This window comes from Salmo trutta, chromosome 29, assembly GCF_901001165.1.
Source record: "Salmo trutta chromosome 29, fSalTru1.1, whole genome shotgun sequence".
Lineage (NCBI taxonomy): Eukaryota > Metazoa > Chordata > Actinopteri > Salmoniformes > Salmonidae > Salmo > Salmo trutta.
The window spans coordinates 1,633,899-1,654,738 of NC_042985.1; the positions used below are offsets into that span (position 1 = coordinate 1,633,899).

Genomic DNA, 20,840 nt, shown 5'->3' on the forward strand with positions numbered 1-20,840 from the left:
TTCGATGGGATATGTAGTGATTTTGCCAACACAGCCAGATATGTACACAGTCTTGTACCCTTAACCTTTTTTAAACTGACTATCGTATTTGTTGATTAGATAAGACTTTATTAACATAATGACAAATCCAGGAGTCACGAGTTATCTGACATGAGAAAACTTGAGAAAATAGCAACTCTACAGATCGTAATGACTACAGATCGTAATGACTACAGATCGTAATGACTACAGATCGTAATGACTACAGATCGTAATGACTACAGATCATAATGACTACAGATCATAATGACTAGAGATCGTAATGACTACAGATCACAATGACTACAGATCGCAATGACTACAGATCATAATGACTACAGATCACAATGACTACAGATCGCAATGACTACAGATCGTAATGACTACAGATCACAATGACTACAGATCATAATGACTACAGATCACAATGACTACAGATCACAATGACTACAGATCGCAATGACTACAAATCGCAATGACTACAGATCACAATGACTACAATCAATGTCTAAATTACTTCCGGACACAAAGGGTCCTCAGAGCTCCTCCTCCTCACCACTCTATAGCCTTTATAGCACTGTGGACCAGGCAGGGGAGAGGAATGGTCATAACAGATCTATGTTATACATATCTATGTCATTTTAACAGATATATGTCATATTAACAGATCTATGTCCTATTAACAGATCTATGTCAGAACAGATTTATGTCATATTAATAGATATATGTCGTATTAACAGATCTATGTAATATTAACAGATCTATGTCGTATTAACAGATCTATGTCATATTAACAGATCTATGTCATATTAACAGATCTATGTCCTATTAACAGATCTATGTCCTATTAACAGATCTATGTCCTATTAACAGATCTATGTCCTATTAACAGATCTATGTCATTTTAACAGATCTATGTCATATTAACATATATAGGTCATATTAACAGATCTATATCCTATTAACATATCTATATCCTATTAACAGATCTATGTCATTTTAACAGATCTATGTCCTAACAGTAACAAATCTATGTCCTAATAGATCTATGTCATATTACCGGATCTATGTCATATTAACAGATCTATGGCTTAATAGATTTATGTCCTGATATATCTATGTCGTAACAGTAACATATCTATGTCCTAATAGATCTATGTCATAACAGTAACAGATCTATGTCCTAATAGATCTACGTCCTAACAGATGCTTCTGTGATTAAGCCACACACTCCAGATGAATAACCTTGGCTGAGACTTGAAGACGAGCATTAGCTCCTTGTCTTGTGACGTGGAGGAGACCGGCTTCAGATTTATGACTGAATTTACTTCAGAACACTATTTAAATATGTAAAGTTGTGTTGATATATCTATTGAACGTCCAAAAATGCCAAATTAACGTTGTACGTAAGACAAATGAGTTGGCTATAGTACAAACTGTCTGGCATCCAGGCTAGTGGAAAGAGGTTTGAGGCAGAGTGAAAACAGAGACCTATGTCCCATCTCCAAACAGTCATATCAAACCTAGAGACAGAGAGAACAGAGACTGTAAGGGCTTTGAGCCAGACAGAACAGAGACTGTAAGGGGTTTGAGGCAGACAGAACAGAGACTGTAAGGGGTTTGAGGCAGACAGAACAGAGACTGTAAGGGGTTTGAGGCAGACAGAACAGAGACTGTAAGGGGTTTGAGGCAGAGAGAACAGAGACTGATGGAAAGAGGTTTGAAGCAGAGCGAGCAGAAAGACTAGAGAAACTCACCTTGGTTACACAGAGAGCCACAGAATCCTGACAGACACTCACAGTGTCCTGTGATGTGGTGACAGGGACCATCGCTATGGATACACTGAGGACAGGACTGACTGCAGCGCTGACCATAGAACCCTGGAGAACAGACTGAAAACACAGGGGACAGGGTGAGTGGATTAATGTGTGTGTAGGTATATGTAGGTATGTGTGTGTGTGTGTGTGAGAGTGTGTGTGTGTGTGTGTGTGTGAGTGTGTGTGGGTGTGTGTGTGTGTGTGTGTGTGTGTGTGTGTGTGTGTGTGTGTGTGTGTGTGTGTGTGTGTGTTGTGGGGGGGTGTTTGTGTGTGTGTGTGTGTGTGTGTGTGTGTGTGTGTGTGTGTGTGTATACTTATAAACACAGACATTTCTGAGACACCCACAGATACAAAGCCAAGACACTACCAGACACTACCAGACACTACCGGACACTACAGGACACTACCGGACACTAAAAGACACTACAGGACACTACAGGACACTACAGGACACTACAGGACACTACAGGACACTACCAGACACTACCAGACACTACAGGACACTACAGGACACTACCAGACACTACCAGACATTACAGGACACTACCAGACACTACAGGACACTACAGGACACTACAGGACACTACAGGACACTACCAGACACTACCGGACACTACCGGACACTACCGGACACTACAGGACACTACAGGACACTACCAGACACCACCAGACACCACCAGACACTACCGGAAACTACCAGACACTACCGGACACTATCAGACACTACCAGACACTACCGGACACTACCGGACACTACCGGACACTACTGGACACTACAGGACACTACAGGACACTACCAGACACTACTGGACACTACACACCAAAGATAACATTAAACACTCAAACTCTCATGGCATTTCCTATTTCCTATTTCCAATTTCTCCTCTCCTCTCCACTCCTCTCCCCTCCCCAACTCTCCTCTCCTTTCCCCTCCTCTCCTCTCCTCTCCCCTCCTCTCCTCTCCTTTCCCCTCCTCTCCTCTCCTCTCCTCTCTTTTCCTTTCTTCTTTCAGGTTCAACTGAGGTAAAGTCTGAAGCCAAGGAAGAAAACCACTTTGACAGCCCACTCTGTTCTCTATTGTAGTCCTCTGTAGTGAAGGAACAGACCAGTTAGAGAGCTTAGCTTTGTCCTCCTTCACTGAGGCTGCCAGCATCCCAAATGGCATATAGTGCACTATATACGGCCCATAGAGTATTGTGCACTATAAAGGGAATAGGGTGCCATTGGGCCGCAACCTGTGCCAATCAGGCCATATGTCTTCCTTAAGCTCTTAATTAGTTTGCATTGATGTTTCTCTAAGTGGCGAGAGGAGGAGTTAACAGGTCAGAATGATGTTTACTTCCTGCTCTGTCTCAGTGTAATGAGAGGAGGAGTTAACAGGTCAGAATGATGTTTACTTCCTGCTCTGTCTCAGTGTAATGAGAGGAGGACTTAACAGGTCAGAATGATGTTTACTTCCTGCTCTGTCTCAGTGTAATGAGAGGAGGAGTTAACAGGTCAGAATGATGTTTACTTCCTGCTCTGTCTCAGTGTAATGAGAGGAGGAGTTAACAGGTCAGAATGATGTTTACTTCCTGCTCTGTCTCAGTGTAATGAGAGGAGTTAACAGGTCAGAATGATGTTTACTTCCTGCTCTGTCTCAGTGTAATGAGAGGAGGAGTTAACAGGTCAGAATGATGTTTACTTCCTGCTCTGTCTCAGTGTAATGAGAGGAGTTAACAGGTCAGAATGATGTTTACTTCCTGCTCTGTCTCAGTGTAATGAGAGGAGTTAACAGGTCAGAATGATGTTTACTTCCTGCTCTGTCTCAGTGTAATGAGAGGAGGAGTTAACAGGTCAGAATGATGTTTACTTCCTGCTCTGTCTCAGTGTAATGAGAGGAGGAGTTAACAGGTCAGAATGATGTTTACTTCCTGCTCTGTCTCAGTGTAATGAGAGGAGTTAACAGGTCAGAATGATGTTTACTTCCTGCTCTGTCTCAGTGTAATGAGAGGAGGAGTTAACAGGTCAGAATGATGTTTACTTCCTGCTCTGTCTCAGTGTAATGAGAGGAGTTAACAGGTCAGAATGATGTTTACTTCCTGCTCTGTCTCAGTGTAATGAGAGGAGGAGTTAACAGGACAGAATGATGTTTACTTCCTGCTCTGTCTCAGTGTAATGAGAGGAGGAGTTAACAGGTCAGAATGATGTTTACTTCCTGCTCTGTCTCAGTGTAATGAGAGGAGTTAACAGGTCAGAATGATGTTTACTTCCTGCTCTGTCTCAGTGTAATGAGAGGAGTTAACAGGTCAGAATGATGTTTACTTCCTGCTCTGTCTCAGTGTAATGAGAGGAGGAGTTAACAGGTCAGAATGATGTTTACTTCCTGCTCTGTCTCAGTGTAATGAGAGGAGGAGTTAACAGGTCAGAATGATGTTTACTTCCTGCTCTGTCTCAGTGTAATGAGAGGAGGAGTTAACAGGTCAGAATGATGTTTACTTCCTGCTCTGTCTCAGTGTAATGAGAGGAGTTAACAGGTCAGAATGATGTTTACTTCCTGCTCTGTCTCAGTGTAATGAGAGGAGGAGTTAACAGGTCAGAATGATGTTTACTTCCTGCTCTGTCTCAGTGTAATGAGAGGAGGAGTTAAAAGGTCAGAATGATGTTTACTTCCTGCTCTGTCTCAGTGTAATGAGAGGAGGAGTTAACAGGTCAGAATGATGTTTACTTCCTGCTCTGTCTCAGTGTAATGAGAGGAGGAGTTAACAGGTCAGAATGATGTTTACTTCCTGCTCTGTCTCAGTGTAATGAGAGGAGGAGTTAACAGGTCAGAATGATGTTTACTTCCTGCTCTGTCTCAGTGTAATGAGAGGAGTTAACAGGTCAGAATGATGTTTCCTTCCTGCTCTGTCTCAGTGTAATGAGAGGAGGAGTTAACAGGTCAGAATGATGTTTCCTTCCTGCTCTGTCTCAGTGTAATGAGAGGAGGAGTTAACAGGTCAGAATGATGTTTACTTCCTGCTCTGTCTCAGTGTAATGAGAGGAGGAGTTAACAGGTTAGAATGATGTTTACTTCCTGATCTGTCTCAGTGTAATGAGAGGAGTTAACAGGTCAGAATGATGTTTACTTCCTGCTCTGTCTCAGTGTAATGAGAGGAGGAGTTAACAGGTCAGAATGATGTTTACTTCCTGCTCTGTCTCAGTGTAATGAGAGGAGTTAACAGGACAGAATGATGTTTACTTCCTGCTCTGTCTCAGTGTAATGAGAGGAGGAGTTAACAGGTCAGAATGATGTTTACTTCCTGCTCTGTCTCAGTGTAATGAGAGGAGGAGTTAACAGGTCAGAATGATGTTTACTTCCTGCTCTGTCTCAGTGTAATGAGAGGAGGAGTTAACAGGTCAGAATGATGTTTACTTCCTGCTCTGTCTCATTGTAATGAGAGGAGTTAACAGGTCAGAATGATGTTTCCTTCCTGCTCTGTCTCAGTGTAATGAGAGGAGGAGTTAACAGGTCAAAATGATGTTTACTTCCTGCTCTGTCTCAGTGTAATGAGAGGAGTTAACAGGTCAGAATGATGTTTACTTCCTGCTCTGTCTCAGTGTAATGAGAGGAGTTAACAGGTCAGAATGATGTTTACTTCCTGCTCTGTCTCAGTGTAATGAGAGGAGTTAACAGGTCAGAATGATGTTTACTTCCTGCTCTGTCTCAGTGTAATGAGAGGAGGAGTTAACAGGTCAGAATGATGTTTACTTCCTGCTCTGTCTCAGTGTAATGAGAGGAGGAGTTAACAGGTCAGAATGATGTTTACTTCCTGCTCTGTCTCAGTGTAATGAGAGGAGTTAACAGGACAGAATGATGTTTACTTCCTGCTCTGTCTCAGTGTAATGAGAGGAGGAGTTAACAGGTCAGAATGATGTTTACTTCCTGCTCTGTCTCAGTGTAATGAGAGGAGTTAACAGGACAGAATGATGTTTACTTCCTGCTCTGTCTCAGTGTACACACAGTTGCTGTACACCCACACAGAGAGGCATGAACGTAGACATACACACAGACATTACATTTTACCTAGACACACACACACACACAGACATTACATTTAACTAGACATACACACAGACATTACATTTTACCTAGACACACACACACAGACATTACATTTTACCTAGACATACATACACACACAGACATTACATTTTACCTAGACATACACACACAGAGATGAAGGTAAGTATGCGTAGGAACATATACGCAAATACACACACGTCAGAGAGCCCATTTTACATGACTAGCTGCTCTGATTATGTGTGTGTGTGTGTGCAGGCGTATGTGTGTGTGTGTGTGTGTGTGTGTGTGTGTGTGTGTGTGTGTGTGTGTGTGTGTGTGTGTGTGCGTGCGTGCGTGCGTGCAATCGTGCGCGCGCGCGCGCGCGTGTGTGTGTGTTGTTGTTCTCTTACTGCGTCTGCAGGAGGTGCCTCTGTATCCGGGGGCACATACACACGTTCCGTCCTCCGGTGAGCAGGAGCCTCCGTTCTCACAGGTACAGGAGTAGGAGCAGTCTGGGCCCCATCGGCCCTCCACACACACACTGTCACAGTGCACACCTGGAGGAAACATGGGGAATACCGCTCACTAACTCATCTTACTGGGCAGAATCTGGGGGTCTGCACGGCTGTGAGAAAACATTACCCAGCGACTTACTCTATACATTATAGAGTAGTTTATAAAGGATGTGAATGGAAGAGACAGAGAGAGAGACAGAGACAGAGACAGAGACAGAGAGACAGAGACACAGAGACAGAGACAGAGACAGAGACAGAGACAGAGACAGAGACAGAGACAGAGACAGAGACAGAGAGAGAGACAGAGACAGAGACAGAGAGAGAGACAGAGACAGAGAGAGAGACAGAGACAGAGAGAGAGACAGAGACAGAGAGAGACAGAGACAGAGAGAGAGACAGAGACAGAGACAGAGAGAGAGACAGAGACAGAGACAGAGAGAGAGACAGAGACAGAGACAGAGAGAGAGACAGAGAGACAGAGACAGAGAGAGAGACAGAGACAGAGAGAGACAGAGACAGAGACAGAGACAGAGAGAGAGACAGAGACAGAGAGACAGAGACAGAGACAGAGAGAGAGACAGAGACAGAGACAGAGACAGAGACAGAGACAGAGACAGAGACAGAGACAGAGAGAGAGACAGAGACAGAGAGACAGAGACAGAGAGAGAGACAGAGACAGAGAGAGACAGATAGACAGAGACAGAGACAGAGAGACAGAGACAGAGACAGAGAGACAGAGACAGAGAGACACAGAGAGAGACAGAGACAGAGAGAGACAGATAGACAGAGACAGAGACAGAGAGACAGACAGAGACAGAGAGACAGAGAGACAGAGACAGAGACAGGGAGAGAGAGACAGAGACAGAGAGACAGAGAGACAGAGACAGAGAGACAGAGACAGAGCGACAGAGAGACAGAGAGACAGAGAGACAGAGACAGAGAGACAGAGACACAGAGAGAGACAGAGACAGAGAGAGACAGATAGACAGAGACAGAGACAGAGAGACAGACAGAGACAGAGAGACAGAGAGACAGAGACAGAGACAGAGACAGGGAGAGAGAGACAGAGACAGAGAGACAGAGAGACAGAGACAGAGAGACAGAGACAGAGCGACAGAGAGACAGAGAGACAGAGAGACAGAGACAGAGAGAAAGAGACAGAGAGAGAGACAGAGACAAAGAGACAGAGCGATAGAGAGAGAGATTGTTAGCTTTCTCTCCTTCCTCTCCCCTCTGAGTGCCCCGTTCTAACCTCTTTCTTTCAGGGAGAGACAGAACTAAATGAAACAGGAAAGTTACAGTCCCAGGAAGAGACATAACTAAATGAAACAGGAAGTCCCAGGGAGAGAGAGAACTAAATTAAACAGGAAAGTTACAGTCCCAGGGAGAGACAGAACTAAATGAAACAGGAAGTCCCAGGAAGAGACAGAACTAAATTAAACAGGAAAGTTACAGTCCCAGGGAGAGACATAACTAAATGAAACAGGATGTCCCAGGGAGAGACAGAACTAAATGAAACAGGAAAGTTACAGTCCCAGGAAGAGACATAACTAAATGAAACAGGAAAGTTACAGTCCCAGGAAGAGACAGAACTAAATGAAACAGGCAAGTTACAGTCCCAGGAAGAGATGGAGAGATGGAGAAAGGTAGAGTCCTAGGGAGAGATGGAGAGATGGGAGAAAGGTAGAGTCCCAGGGAGAGATGGAGAGATGGAGAGATGGGAGAAAGGTAGAGTCCCAGGGAGAGATGGAGAGATGGGAGAAAGGTAGAGTCCCAGGGAGAGATGGAGAGATGGGAGAAAGGTAGAGTCCCAGGGAGAAATGGAGAGATGGGAGAAAGGTAGAGTCCCAGGGAGAGATGGAGAGATGGGAGAAAGGTAGAGTCACAGGGAGAGATGGAGAGATGGAGAGATGGAGAAAGGTAGAGTCCCAGGGAGAGATGGAGAGATGGGAGAAAGGTAGAGTCACAGGGAGAGATGGAGAGATGGGAGAAAGGTAGAGTCACAGGGAGAGATGGAGAGATGGGAGAAAGGTAGAGTCCTAGGGAGAGATGGAGAGATGGAGAAAGGTAGAGTCCCAGGGAGAGATGGAGAGATGGAGAGATGGGAGAAAGGTAGAGTCACAGGGAGAGATGGAGAGATGGGAGAAAGGTAGAGTCCTAGGGAGAGATGTAGAGATGGGAGAAAGGTAGAGTCCTAGGGAGAGATGGGAGAAAGGTAGAGTCCTAGGGAGAGATGGAGAGAAAGGTAGAGTCCTAGGGAGAGATGGCATTGGTAGCATTAGCAGTGCTTCTCAACTGTGTGTGTGTGTGTGTGTGTGTGTGTGTGTGTGTGTGTGTGTGTGTGTGTGTTGAGGGGAAGTAGTCTGTCTCAGCAGGACTGGGCTGAGGAACTGAGGACTCACTGGGGATTCAACTAGAAGAGAATCCCTGGGTCTAACATACCAACACACACACCCACACACAGTCACACACCCACACATACCCACACACACTCACACACCCACACACACCCACACTCACACACCCACACACACACTCCTGAAACACCCAGAACTCCACACTCTTTCAAGCTGTCCCCTCTGTTCCAGACTCATTAGAAGTTGCTCTGACAGAACAGAGAGAGAATATGTGAGTGGGCTTCAGCCATTATAACATCATTAATAAAACAGATCTGTCTATAACCTACTGGGTCTATGAAGACCAGAGGAAGCTAGACTGGGACTCCTACGTACCGCAGAGATGAGGTGGAGAGATGGAGGGATGGGTAAAGGGATAGGTAGAGGGATGGGTAGAGGGATGGGTAGAGGGATGGGTAGAGGGATGGGTAGAGGGATTGGTAGAGGGATGGGTAGAGGGATGGGTAGAGTGGTAGAGGGATGGGTAGAGGGATGGGTAGAGCTATGGGTAGAGGGATGGGTAGAGGGATAGATAGAGGGATAGATAGAGGGATAGATAGAGGGATGGGTAGAGGGATAGGTAGAGGGATAGGTAGAGGGATGGGTAGAGGGATAGATAGAGGGATAGATAGAGGGATGGGTAGAGGGATAGGTAGAGGGATAGGTAGAGGGATGGGTAGAGGGATGGGTAGAGGGATAGGTAGAGGGATGGGTAGAGGGATAGGTAGAGGGATGGGTAGAGGGATAGGTAGAGGGATGGGTAGAGGGGTAGAGGGATGGGTAGAGGGATGGGTAGAGGGATGGGTAGAGGGATGGGTAGAGGGATGGGTAGAGTGGTAGAGGGATGGGTAGAGGGATGGGTAGAGCTATGGGTAGAGCTATGGGTAGAGGGATAGGTAGAGGGATGGGTAGAGGGGTGGGTAGAGGGATAGGTAGAGGGATGGGTAGAGGGATAGGTAGAGGGATAGGTAGAGGGATAGGTAGAGGGGTAGGTAGAGGGATAGGTAGAGGGATGGGTAGAGGGATAGGTAGAGGGATGGGTAGAGGGATGGGTAGAGGGATAGGTAGAGGGATAGGTAGAGGGATAGGTAGAGGGGTAGGTAGAGGGATAGGTAGAGGGACAGGTAGAGGGGTAGAGGGATGGGTAGAGGGATAGGTAGAGGGATAGGTAGAGGGGTAGAGGGATGGGTAGAGGGATGGGTAGAGGGATAGGTAGAGGGGTGGGTAGAGGGGTGGGTAGAGGGATGGGTAGAGGGATAGGTAGAGGGGTGGGTAGAGGGATGGGTAGAGGGATGGGTAGAGGGATAGAGGGATAGGTAGAGGGATAGATAGAGGGATAGATAGAGGGATGGGTAGAGGGATTGGTAGAGGGATGGGTAGAGGGATGGGTAGAGGGATAGGTAGAGGGATAGATAGAGGGATGGGTAGAGGGATGGGTAGAGGGATAGATAGAGGGATAGATAGAGGGATGGGTAGAGGGGTAGAGGGATGGGTAGAGGGTTGGGTAGAGGGATGGGTAGAGGGATAGGTAGAGGGATGGGTAGAGGGATGGGTAGAGGGATAGGTAGAGGGATAGGTAGAGGGATGGGTAGGGGGATGGGTAGAGGGATAGGTAGAGGGATGGAGGGATGGGTAGACTGATGGAGGGATAGGTAGAGGGATGGCAGAGAGATTGAGGGATGATAGAGAGAGGGAGGGAGACTGATGGAGACTGATGGAGACCCTCCCTCTCTTCTGCTAACTCTCTTTTGGAGGAGAGCAGTAAGCTACAGGTTAGAGAGAATTCATCACTGTTTGTCTCCTCTCTCTTTCTTGTCAATACAACCAAAGTGAGTTTTTAGTTTTTTACATGAACAGATTTAAAGTGCTTTACAGTAACCCGGCCTCAAACAGCAAACAAAAGCACAGTAGAAAGGAACACATCCCTAGAAAGACAAAACCTTGAGAGGAGATCGTTCTATGTTTGTTCCCAGAGAGCTGCAGAATGACAGTACTCAGACAGACCATTCATAATGACAGTACTCAGACAGACCATTCATAATGACAGTACTCAGACAGACCATTCATAATGACAGTACTCAGACAGACCATTCATAATGACAGTACTCAGACAGACCATTCATAATGACAGTACTCAGACAGACCATTCATAATGACAGTACTCAGACAGACCATTCATAATGACAGTACTCAGACAGACCATTCATAATGACAGTACTCAGACAGACCATTCATAATGACAGTACTCAGACAGACCATTCATAATGACAGTACTCAGAAACTCAGAGAGCTCTTTCACAGACGAGGCAGTGATCTTCTGATGTATTTTGTTTCTGCTGTCTGCCACTGGAAAACCTTGATGGCAACTCACAGCGGGACAACAACAAAAAACATGTTCATGTTAATTAATTTGAAATGTCACACCTAAGCACAGTGCATTTCACCAGAGGAGGCAGTATTTACCTTTAAAACAGCTTTGTTATCCAATCCAAAAATTCCTCATTCTTCCTCCACAATGTTATCGTCCTGTACCCCTCTAGCCCTACTAGATCTCTCTTCAGGCATTATCTTTGGGCAGCCCCTCATCACTCAGGACCCCAGAGTGTTTATGAAATCCAGAGGCGATTTCATTGTCAGCCCTGGGGTCACGGCTTCACCTCAGTCTGTGGTTATACTGCAGCCATTCCCCGTTGTGATTCTAAACAGTCCAGAGATGACCCAATCCTGATCCCTCCTCTGACATCCATCCCTGTCCCCCCCATACAGCAGTCCTAATGGTAGAGAGGGACAGGGAATCGCAGTGTGGAGCAGGGACCCTGTGACATACCATGCAGTCCCAATAGCACACAGCACTGTGCAGGACAGGGAGCTCCTCTCTCCTCTCCTACTCTCTCCTCTCATATCCTCTCCTCCTCCACCTCTTCACCTCTGATCTCCACCTCTCCTTCTCACCCCCATCAGCCTCATCAGCCACCAGCCTCATCAGAGCGGCCAGCCTCATCAGAGCCGCCAGCCTCATCAGAGCGGCCAGTCTCATCAGAGCCACCAGCCTCATCAGAGCCACCAGCCTCATCAGAACCACCAGCCTCATCAGAGCCACCAGCCTCATCAGAGCCACCAGCCTCATCAGAGCCACCAGCCTCATCAGAGCGGCCATGATTCTCATTCATTACTGTGGCTCTGACTAAAACCCTGCAGAGTCTCATGATGATGCAATGGACATTATTATTATCATTAATGTTATTATTATTGTTATTATTATTATTATTATTGTTAATTACATTTACGTCATTTAGCAGAAGCTCTCATCCAAAGCAACTTACAGTAGTGAATGCATACATTTCAATTCAATTCATTTCATACATTTTTTTTTTTTTCCCCCCGTACTGGCCCCCTGTGGGAATCGAACCCACAACCCTGCCGTTGCAAACACCATGCTCTACCAACTGAGCTACAGGGAGGCTCAATACTAACAATAATACTAATTATTAGTGTTAGTATTATCATGATGATGCAATGGACAGACTGACGGCTCACACTCAGACTCATGGCCATCTATTATTATTATTATTATTATTATTATTATTGTTTTATTATTGTTATTATTATTATTATTGTTATTGCTATTATTATTATTATTGTTATTGTTTATTATTAGTATTGTTACTATTATTGTTATTGCTATTATTATTATAATTATTAATATTATGGTTATTATTATTGTTAGTAGTATTATTATTATTAGTATTGATATTATTATTATTGTTAGTCTTAATAATATTATTGATAGTATTATTATTGTTATTACTGTTATTATTGATAGTAGTATTATCGTCGGTAGTATTATTGTTAGTATTATTGTTAGTATTATTGTTAGTATTATTGTTGTTAGTATTGGTATTATTGTTGGTATTATCATTGTTAGTATTGTTATTATTGTTAGTGTTTTTATTGTTAGTATTATTATTGTTATTGTTATTATTGTTATTGTTATTATTGTTATTGTTTTTATTGTTAGTATTATTATTGTTATTGTTATTATTGTTATTGTTATTCTTGTTAGAATTATTATTGTTATTATTATTATTGTTAGTAACATTATTGTCAGTATTTTTACTATTGTTATTATTATTATTATTATTATTGTTATTGTTGTTAGTATTGTTAGTATTATTATCGTTATTATTGTAGGTGTTATTATTGTTTGTATTATTATTGGTATTGTTATTGTTATTATTATTGTTGTTAGTAGCACTATTGTCAGTATTATTATTATTACTGTTATTATTATTGTTATTATTGTTGATATTATTATTGTTATTATTGCTAGTATTATTATTGTTATTATTGCTAGTATTATTATTGTTATTATTGTTAGTATTATTATTGTTATTATTGTTAGTGTTATTATTGTTGATATTATTATTGTTGATATTATTATTGTTACTATTATTATTGTTATTATTATTGTTGTTGTTATTAGAGTTGTCCTTGGTTAATGAAATGACAAAACATTACTAATTGGTGTGTGGGGTGAATAGGGAAAATGGTTGAAGCTGTACAGCTGGAGGGATGTGTGGTGGATACTGTAAACAATCAACAACGTAGCTCTCCCAACTCATTTTGCACCCATCACAAGGTGAAATATTTAGGCTCTATGTGGAAGTCCACAAAGAACTGAGACAGCAGCCAATGCTATGGTAGATCATATCGAAAACCACAAGCATCAGAATAATCATGTACATTACTTGATATTCTAAAACATATTTAGTAATTACATTGAAGAGAAATGAATGGATCAGCAGAACAGCCAAATCAAATACTACTCCAAATTGCATAATTCATTTGTTAAGTATTTACATTTTTTTGGCGTAAACATTCGTCCTTTGATATCATGAATGTATCGATCTTCTCTCTGTGAAGTTTCTAGAAAGTTGTGAAACTAGTCTCGATGTTCTGACTCTGTAATGTCCCCCTCGAGCGCTGAATTAAGAAGCAACTTTCATATTCATCAGATTTCCTTATTGCTCATAGTCCACTTTCTCAGCTACAGATGGTTCATTAGTGGATTCAATTCAAACCATCTTTATTCATGTAAATATGAAGATAAGTTATATGACAATGTGTGTACGTTATCATTAGAGCACGACTTTATCTAGACTGTAGAGAGTACTACTGTCTAACTCACCAGTCCATCCAGCCAGACGGTCACCTCTCACAGGACTGTAGAGAGTACTACTGTCTAACTCACCAGTCCATCCAGCCAAGCAGCGACAGTCGCCTCTCACAGGGTCACAGCCATCGGCATGGATACAGTCACACCGCTCTCGACACTGTTCTCCATACGTGCCCTCCTGAAAACAGCAACGTTAACATTACACCAAAATAAACTTTCCATTCATATACTGTATACTTCATATATAGGCTTATATGTTTCAGGTAAACCTCTCTCGCTCTCTCTCGCTCTCTCTCGCTCTGTCGCTCTCTGTCTCTCTCTCTGTCTCTCTCTCTTCCCCTCTCTCTCTCTCTCTCTTTATCTCGCTCTCTCTCTTTCTTCCTCTCTCTCTCTCTCTCTCTGTCTCTCTCTCTTCCCCTCTATCTCTCCCTCGCTCGCTTTATCACTCTCTCTTTCTTCCCCTCTCTCTCTCTCTCTCTCTCTCTCTCTCTCTCTCTCTTTCTCTCTCTGACAGATGTATTATCTCTGCTAGACACATTGTCTAGAGGAATACCTCTCACTTTACCCTGCCTTCATGTACATATCTACCTCAAATACCTCATTATTATCTATCCTGATGCCTAGTCACTTTACCCTGCTGCAATGCACATATCTACCTCAAATACCTCATTATTATCTATCCTGATGCATAGTCACTTTACCCTGCTGCAATGCACATATCTACCGCAAATACCTCATTATTATCTATCCTGATGCATAGTCACTTTACCCTGCCTTCATGTACATATCTACCTCAAATACCTCATTATTATCTATCCTGATGCATAGTCACTTTACCCTGCTGCAATGCACATATCTACCTCAAATACCTCATTATTATCTATCCTGATGCCTAGTCACTTTACCCTGCTGCAATGCACATATCTACCTCAGATACCTCATTATTATCTATCTTGATGCCTAGTCACTTTACCCTGCCTTCATGTACATATCTACCTCAAATACCTCATTATTATCTATCCTGATGCCTAGTCACTTTACCCTGCCTTCATGTACATATCTACCTCAAATACCTCATTATTATCTATCCTGATGCCTAGTCACTTTACCCTGCTGCAATGCACATATCTACCTCAAATACCTCATTATTATCTATCCTGATGCCTAGTCACTTTACCCTGCTGCAATGCACATATCTACCTCAGATACCTCATTATTATCTATCTTGATGCCTAGTCACTTTACCCTGCCTTCATGTACATATCTACCTCAAATACCTCATTATTATCTATCCTGATGCCTAGTCACTTTACGCTGCCTTCATGTACATATCTACCTCATTATTATCTATCCTGATGCCTAGTCACTTTACCCTGCCTTCATGTACATATCTACCTCAAATACCTCATTATTATCTATCCTGATGCCTAGTCACTTTAACCTGCCTTCATGTACATATCTACCTCAAATACCTCCTTATTATCTATCCTGATGCCTAGTCACTTTACCCTGCCTTCATGTACATATCTACCTCAAATACCTCGTACCTTTGCACATTGATCTGGTTGGTACTAGTACTCCCTGTATACACAGTGCATTCGGGAAAGTATTCAGACCCCTTCACTTTTTCCACATTTTGTTATGTTATAGCCTTATTCTAAAATTAATGAAATTACATTTATTTCCTCATCAATCTACACACAATACCCCATAATGACAAAGTGAAAACAGGTTTATAGACATTTCTGAGAAAAAAAAAATCAGATACCTTATTTACATAAGTATTCAGACCCTTTACTATGAGACTCGAAATTGAGCTCAAGTGCATCCTGTTTCCATTGATCATCCTTGATGTTTCTACAACTTGATTGGAGTCCACCTGTAGTAAATTAAATTGATTGGAGATGATTTGGAAAGGCACACACCTGTCTATATAAGGTCCCACAGTTAACAGTGCATGTCAGAGCAAAAACCAAGCCGAGGTCGAAGGAATTGCCCATAGAGCTCCGAGACAGGATTGTGTTGAGGCACAGATCGGGGGAAAGGTACCAAAACATTTCTGCAGCATTGAAGGTCCCCAAGAACACAGTGGCCTCCATCATTCTTAAATGGAAGAAGTTTGGAACCACCAAGACTCTTCCTAGAGCTGACCGCCTGGCCAAACTGAGCAATCGGGGGAGAAGGGACTTGGTCAGGGAGGTGACCAAGAACATGATGGTCACTCAGTTCTAGAGTTCCTCTGTGGAGATTTGAGAACCTTCTAAAAGGACAACCATCTCTGCTGCACTCCACCAATCAGGCCTTTATGGTAGACTGGCCAGACAGAAGCCACTCCTCAGTAAAAGGCACATGACATCCCGCTTGAACTTTGCCAAAAGGCACCTAAAGACTCTCAGACCACGAGAAACAAGATTCTCTGGTCTGATGAAACCAAGATTGAACTCTTTGGCCTGAATGCCAAGCATCACGTCTGGAGGAAACCTGGCACCATCCCTACGGTGAAGCATGGTGGCGGATGTTTTTCAGCGGCAAGGACTGGGAGACTAGTCAGGATCAAGGCAAAGATGAACAGATCAAAGTACAGAGAGATCCTTGATGACAACCTGCTCCAGAGTGCTCAGGACCTCAGACTGGGGTGAAGGTTCACCTTCCAACAGGACAACGACCCTAAGTAAACAGCCAAGAAAACGCAGGAGTGGCTTCGGACAAATCTCTGAATGTCCTTGAGTGCTCCAGGCAGAGCCCGGACTTGAACCCGATCGAACATCTCTGTTAAGACCTGAAAATAGCTGTGCAGCAACGCTTCCCATCCAAACTGACAGAGCTTGAGAGGATCTGCAAAGAAGAATGGGAGAAACTCCCCAAATACAGCTGTGCCAAGCTTGTAGCGTCATACCCAAGAAGACTTTAGAGAAGATTTATGTTTTTTATTTTTCATAAATATTGCTAAAATTTATAACAACCTGCTTTTGCTTTGTCATTATGCGGTATTGTGTGTAGATTGATTAGGGGGGAAACAATTTAATCCATTTTAGAATAAGTCTGGAACGTAACAAAATGTGGAAAAAGTCAAGGGGTCTGAATACTTTCCAAATACACTGTAGCTCCCCATTGATCTGGTTCTGGTACTCCCTGTATATCGAATCAAATCATATTGTATTAGTCACATGCGTCGAATACAACAGGTGTATGTCACGTCCTGACCAGTAAAGGGGTTATTTGTTATTGTAGTTTGGTCAGGACGTGGCAGGGGGGTGTTTGTTTTATGTGGTTCGGGGTTTGTTGGGATATGTGTTTATGTAGAGGGGTGTTTGTTTAGAGTATTCCGGGGTTTTTGGTTATGTTCTATGTTTTGTATTTCTATGCTCTGTCTATGTTGTGTATTTCTTTGTGTTGGCCTAGTATGGCTCTCAATCAGGAACAGCTGTACATCGTTGTTGCTGATTGGGAGTCATACTTAGGTAGCCCTGTTTTCACCTGTCCTTTGTGGGAAGTTGTTTTTGCACTGCTGTGTGTGTAGCCTGCATTACTGTTTGTTCGTTTTCTTGTTTTCTTCTAGTGTTCTAATAATAATTAATATGAGCACTCAACCCGCTGCGCCTTGGTCCACTATATACGACGTCCGTTACAGTGTAGACCTTACAGTGAAATGCTTACTTACGAGCCCCTAACCAACAATGCAGTTTAAAAAAAATATGGATAAAAATAAGAAATAAAAGTAACAAATAATTAAAGAGCAACAGTAAAATAACAATAACGAGAATATATACAGGAGGGTACCGGTACAGAGTCAATGTGCTGGGGCACCGGTTAGTTGAGGTAATATGTACATGTAGGTAGAATTATTAAAGTGATTATGCATAGATGATAACAACAGACAGTAGCAGAGGAGGGGGGGCAATGCAAAGGGGGGGCAATGCAAATAGTCTGGGTGGCCAGTTGATTATCTGTTCAGGAGTCTTATGGCTTGGGGGTAGAAGCTGTTTAGAAGCCTCTTGGATCTAGACTTGGCGCTCCGGTACCGCTTGCCATGCGGTAGCAGAGAGAACATTCTATGACTAGGGTGGCTGGAGTCTTTGACAATTTTAGGGCCTTCCTCTGACACCACCTGGTATAGAGGTCCTGGATGGCAGGAAGCTTGGCCCCAGTGATCTACTGGGCCGTTCACACTACCCTCTGTAGTGCCTTGCGGTCAGAGGCCCGAGCAGTTGCCATACCAGGCAGTGATGCAACCAGTCAGGATGCTCTTGATGGTGCAGATGTAGAACCTTTTGAGGATCTGAGGACCCATGCCAAATCTTTTCATTCTCCTGAGGGGGAATAGGTATTGTCGTACCCTCTTCACGGCTGTCTTGGTGTGCTTGGACCATATTAGTTTGTTGGTGATGTGGACACCAAGGAACTTGAAGCTCTCAACCTGCTCCACTACAGCCCCGTCGATGAGAATAGGAGCGTGCTCGGTCCTAATTTTCCTGTAGTCCACAATCATCTCCTTTGTCATGATCACATTGAGGGAGAGGTTGTTGTCCTGGCACCACACTGCCAGGTCTCTGACCTCCTCCCTATAGGTTGTCTCATCGTTGTCGGTGATCAGGCCTACCACTGTTGTGTCATCGGCAAACTTAATGATGGTGTTGGAGTCGTGCCTGGCCGTACAGTAATGAGTGAACAGGGAGTACAGGAGGGGACTGAGCATGCACCCCTGAGGGGCCCCATGTTGAGGATCAGCGTGGCGGATGTGTTGTTACCTACCCTTACCACCTGGGGGTTGCCCGTCAAGAAGTCCAGGATCCAGTTGCAGAGGGAGGTGTTTAGTCCCAGAGTCCTTAGCTTATTGATGAGCTTTGAGGGCACTATGGTGTTGAATGCTGTAGTCAATTAATAGCATTCTCACATAGGTGTTCCTTTTGTCCAGGTGGGAAAGGGCAGTGTGGAGTGTAATAGAGATTGCATCATCTGTGGATCTGTTGGTGCGGTATGCAAATTGGAGTGGGTCTAGGGTTTCTGGGATAATGGTGTTGATGTGAGCCATGACCAGCCTTTCAAAGCACTTCATGGCTACAGACGTTGGTAGTCATTTAGGCAGGTTACTTTAGTGTTCTTGGGCACAGGGACTATGGTGGTCTGTTTGAAACATGTTGGTATTACAGACTCGGACAGGAAGAGGTTGAAAATGTCAGTGAAGACACTTGCCAGTTGGTCAGCGCATGCTTGCAGTACACGTCCTGGTAATCCGTCTGGCCCTGCGGCCTTGTGAATGTTGACCTGTTTAAAGGTCTTACATCGGCTGCAGAGAGCATGATCACACAGTCTTCCAGAACTTCTGGTGCTCTCATGCATGTTTCAGTGTTATTTGCCTCGAATCGAGCATAGAAGTAGTTTAGCTCGTCTGGTAGGCTCATGTGACTGGGCAGCTCTCGGCTGTGCTTCCCTTTGTAGTAGCCTGTAATGGTTTGCAAGCCCAGCCACATCCGACGAGCGTCAGAGCTGGTGTAGTACGATTCGATCTTAGTCCTGTATTGACGCTTTGCCTGTTTGGGCATAACGGGATTTCATATAACCTTCCGGGTTAGAGTCCCACTCCTTGAAAGCGGCAGCACTAGCCTTTAGCTCAGTGCGGATGTTGCCTGTAATCCATGGCTTCTGGTTGGGGTATGTACGTACGGTCTCTGTGGGGACGACGTCATAGATGCACTCTGTGGCTAGAATGGCGCCGGAGGAGATGGCCGCCGTTTTACGGTCTCCTAACCAATTGTGCTGTTATGTGTTTTTTTCGCGATATTTGTAAATTATTTTGTACATAATGTTTCTGCAACCGTATCTTATGGCAGAAAAGAGCTTCTAGATATCAGGACAGTGATCACTCACCTCGGATTAGATGAAGATTTTTTCAACAACAACAACAGCAGCAAGCAGGACTCACACGATACGCTACTGCTACTCTCTGTTCATCATATATGCATAGTCACTTTAACCATACCCACATGTACATACTACCTCAATCAGCCTGACTAACCGGTGTCTGTATATAGCCTTGCTACTCTTATTTTCAAATGTCTTTTTACTGTTGTTTTATTTCTTTACTTACCTACACACACACACACACACACACACACACACACACACACACACACATCTTTTTTTTCGCACTATTGGTTAGAGCCTGTAAGTAAGCATTTCACTGTAAGGTCTACACCTGTTGTATTCGGCGCACGTGACAAATAAACTTTGATTTGATTTGACTTATTGATGAAGCCAATGACTGATGTGGTGAACTCCTCAATGCCATCGGAGGAATCCTGGAACATATTACAGTCTGTGCTAGCAAAACAGTCCTGTAGCTTAGCATCTGCTTCATCTGACCACTTTTTTATTGATCTAGTCACTGGTACTTCCTGCTTTAGTTTTTGCTTGTAAGCAGGAATCAGGAGGATAGAATTATGGTCAGATTTTCCAAATGGAGGGCGAGGGAGAGCTTTGTACGCGTCTCTGTGTGTGGAGTAAAGGTGGTCCAGAGTGTCTTCCCCTCTGGTTGCACATTTAACATGCTGATAGTAATTTGGTAAAACGGATTTAAGTTTCCCTGCATTAAAGTCACCGGCCACTAGGAGCGTCGGCTCTGGGTGAGCGTTTTCTTGTTTGCTTATGGCGGAATACAGCTCATTCAATGCTGTCTTAGTGCCAGCCTCTGACTGTGGTGGTATGTAAACAGCTACGAAAAATAGCTCTAGTCTTGTGTATTTTATTATATTCCTCTTGAGTTACTATATTCTGTACCGTTGGGAAGGGCTCGTAAGCAAGCATTTCACTGTAAAGTCTACACCAGTTTTATTCAGCGCATGTGACAAATATAATGTGATTTGTTTGATTTCTCTCTCTCTCTCTCCTCTCTCT

The 20,840-nt window shown here is 43.7% G+C and overlaps 1 protein-coding gene across 1 annotated transcript in view; it reads right to left on the reverse strand.

The window, feature by feature from the left end:
- Nucleotides 1-20,840, reverse strand: part of LOC115167416 (multiple epidermal growth factor-like domains protein 11) — a 268,878-nt gene that overhangs the window by 21,978 nt on the left and 226,060 nt on the right. The window contains exons 9-11 of the mRNA XM_029721821.1: nt 14,022-14,124; nt 6,270-6,416; nt 1,776-1,910 (exon numbers count right to left, since the gene is read on the reverse strand). Coding sequence (XP_029577681.1) covers nt 1,776-1,910; nt 6,270-6,416; nt 14,022-14,124 — 385 coding nt within the window. The remainder of the gene's footprint in view (nt 1-1,775; nt 1,911-6,269; nt 6,417-14,021; nt 14,125-20,840) is intronic.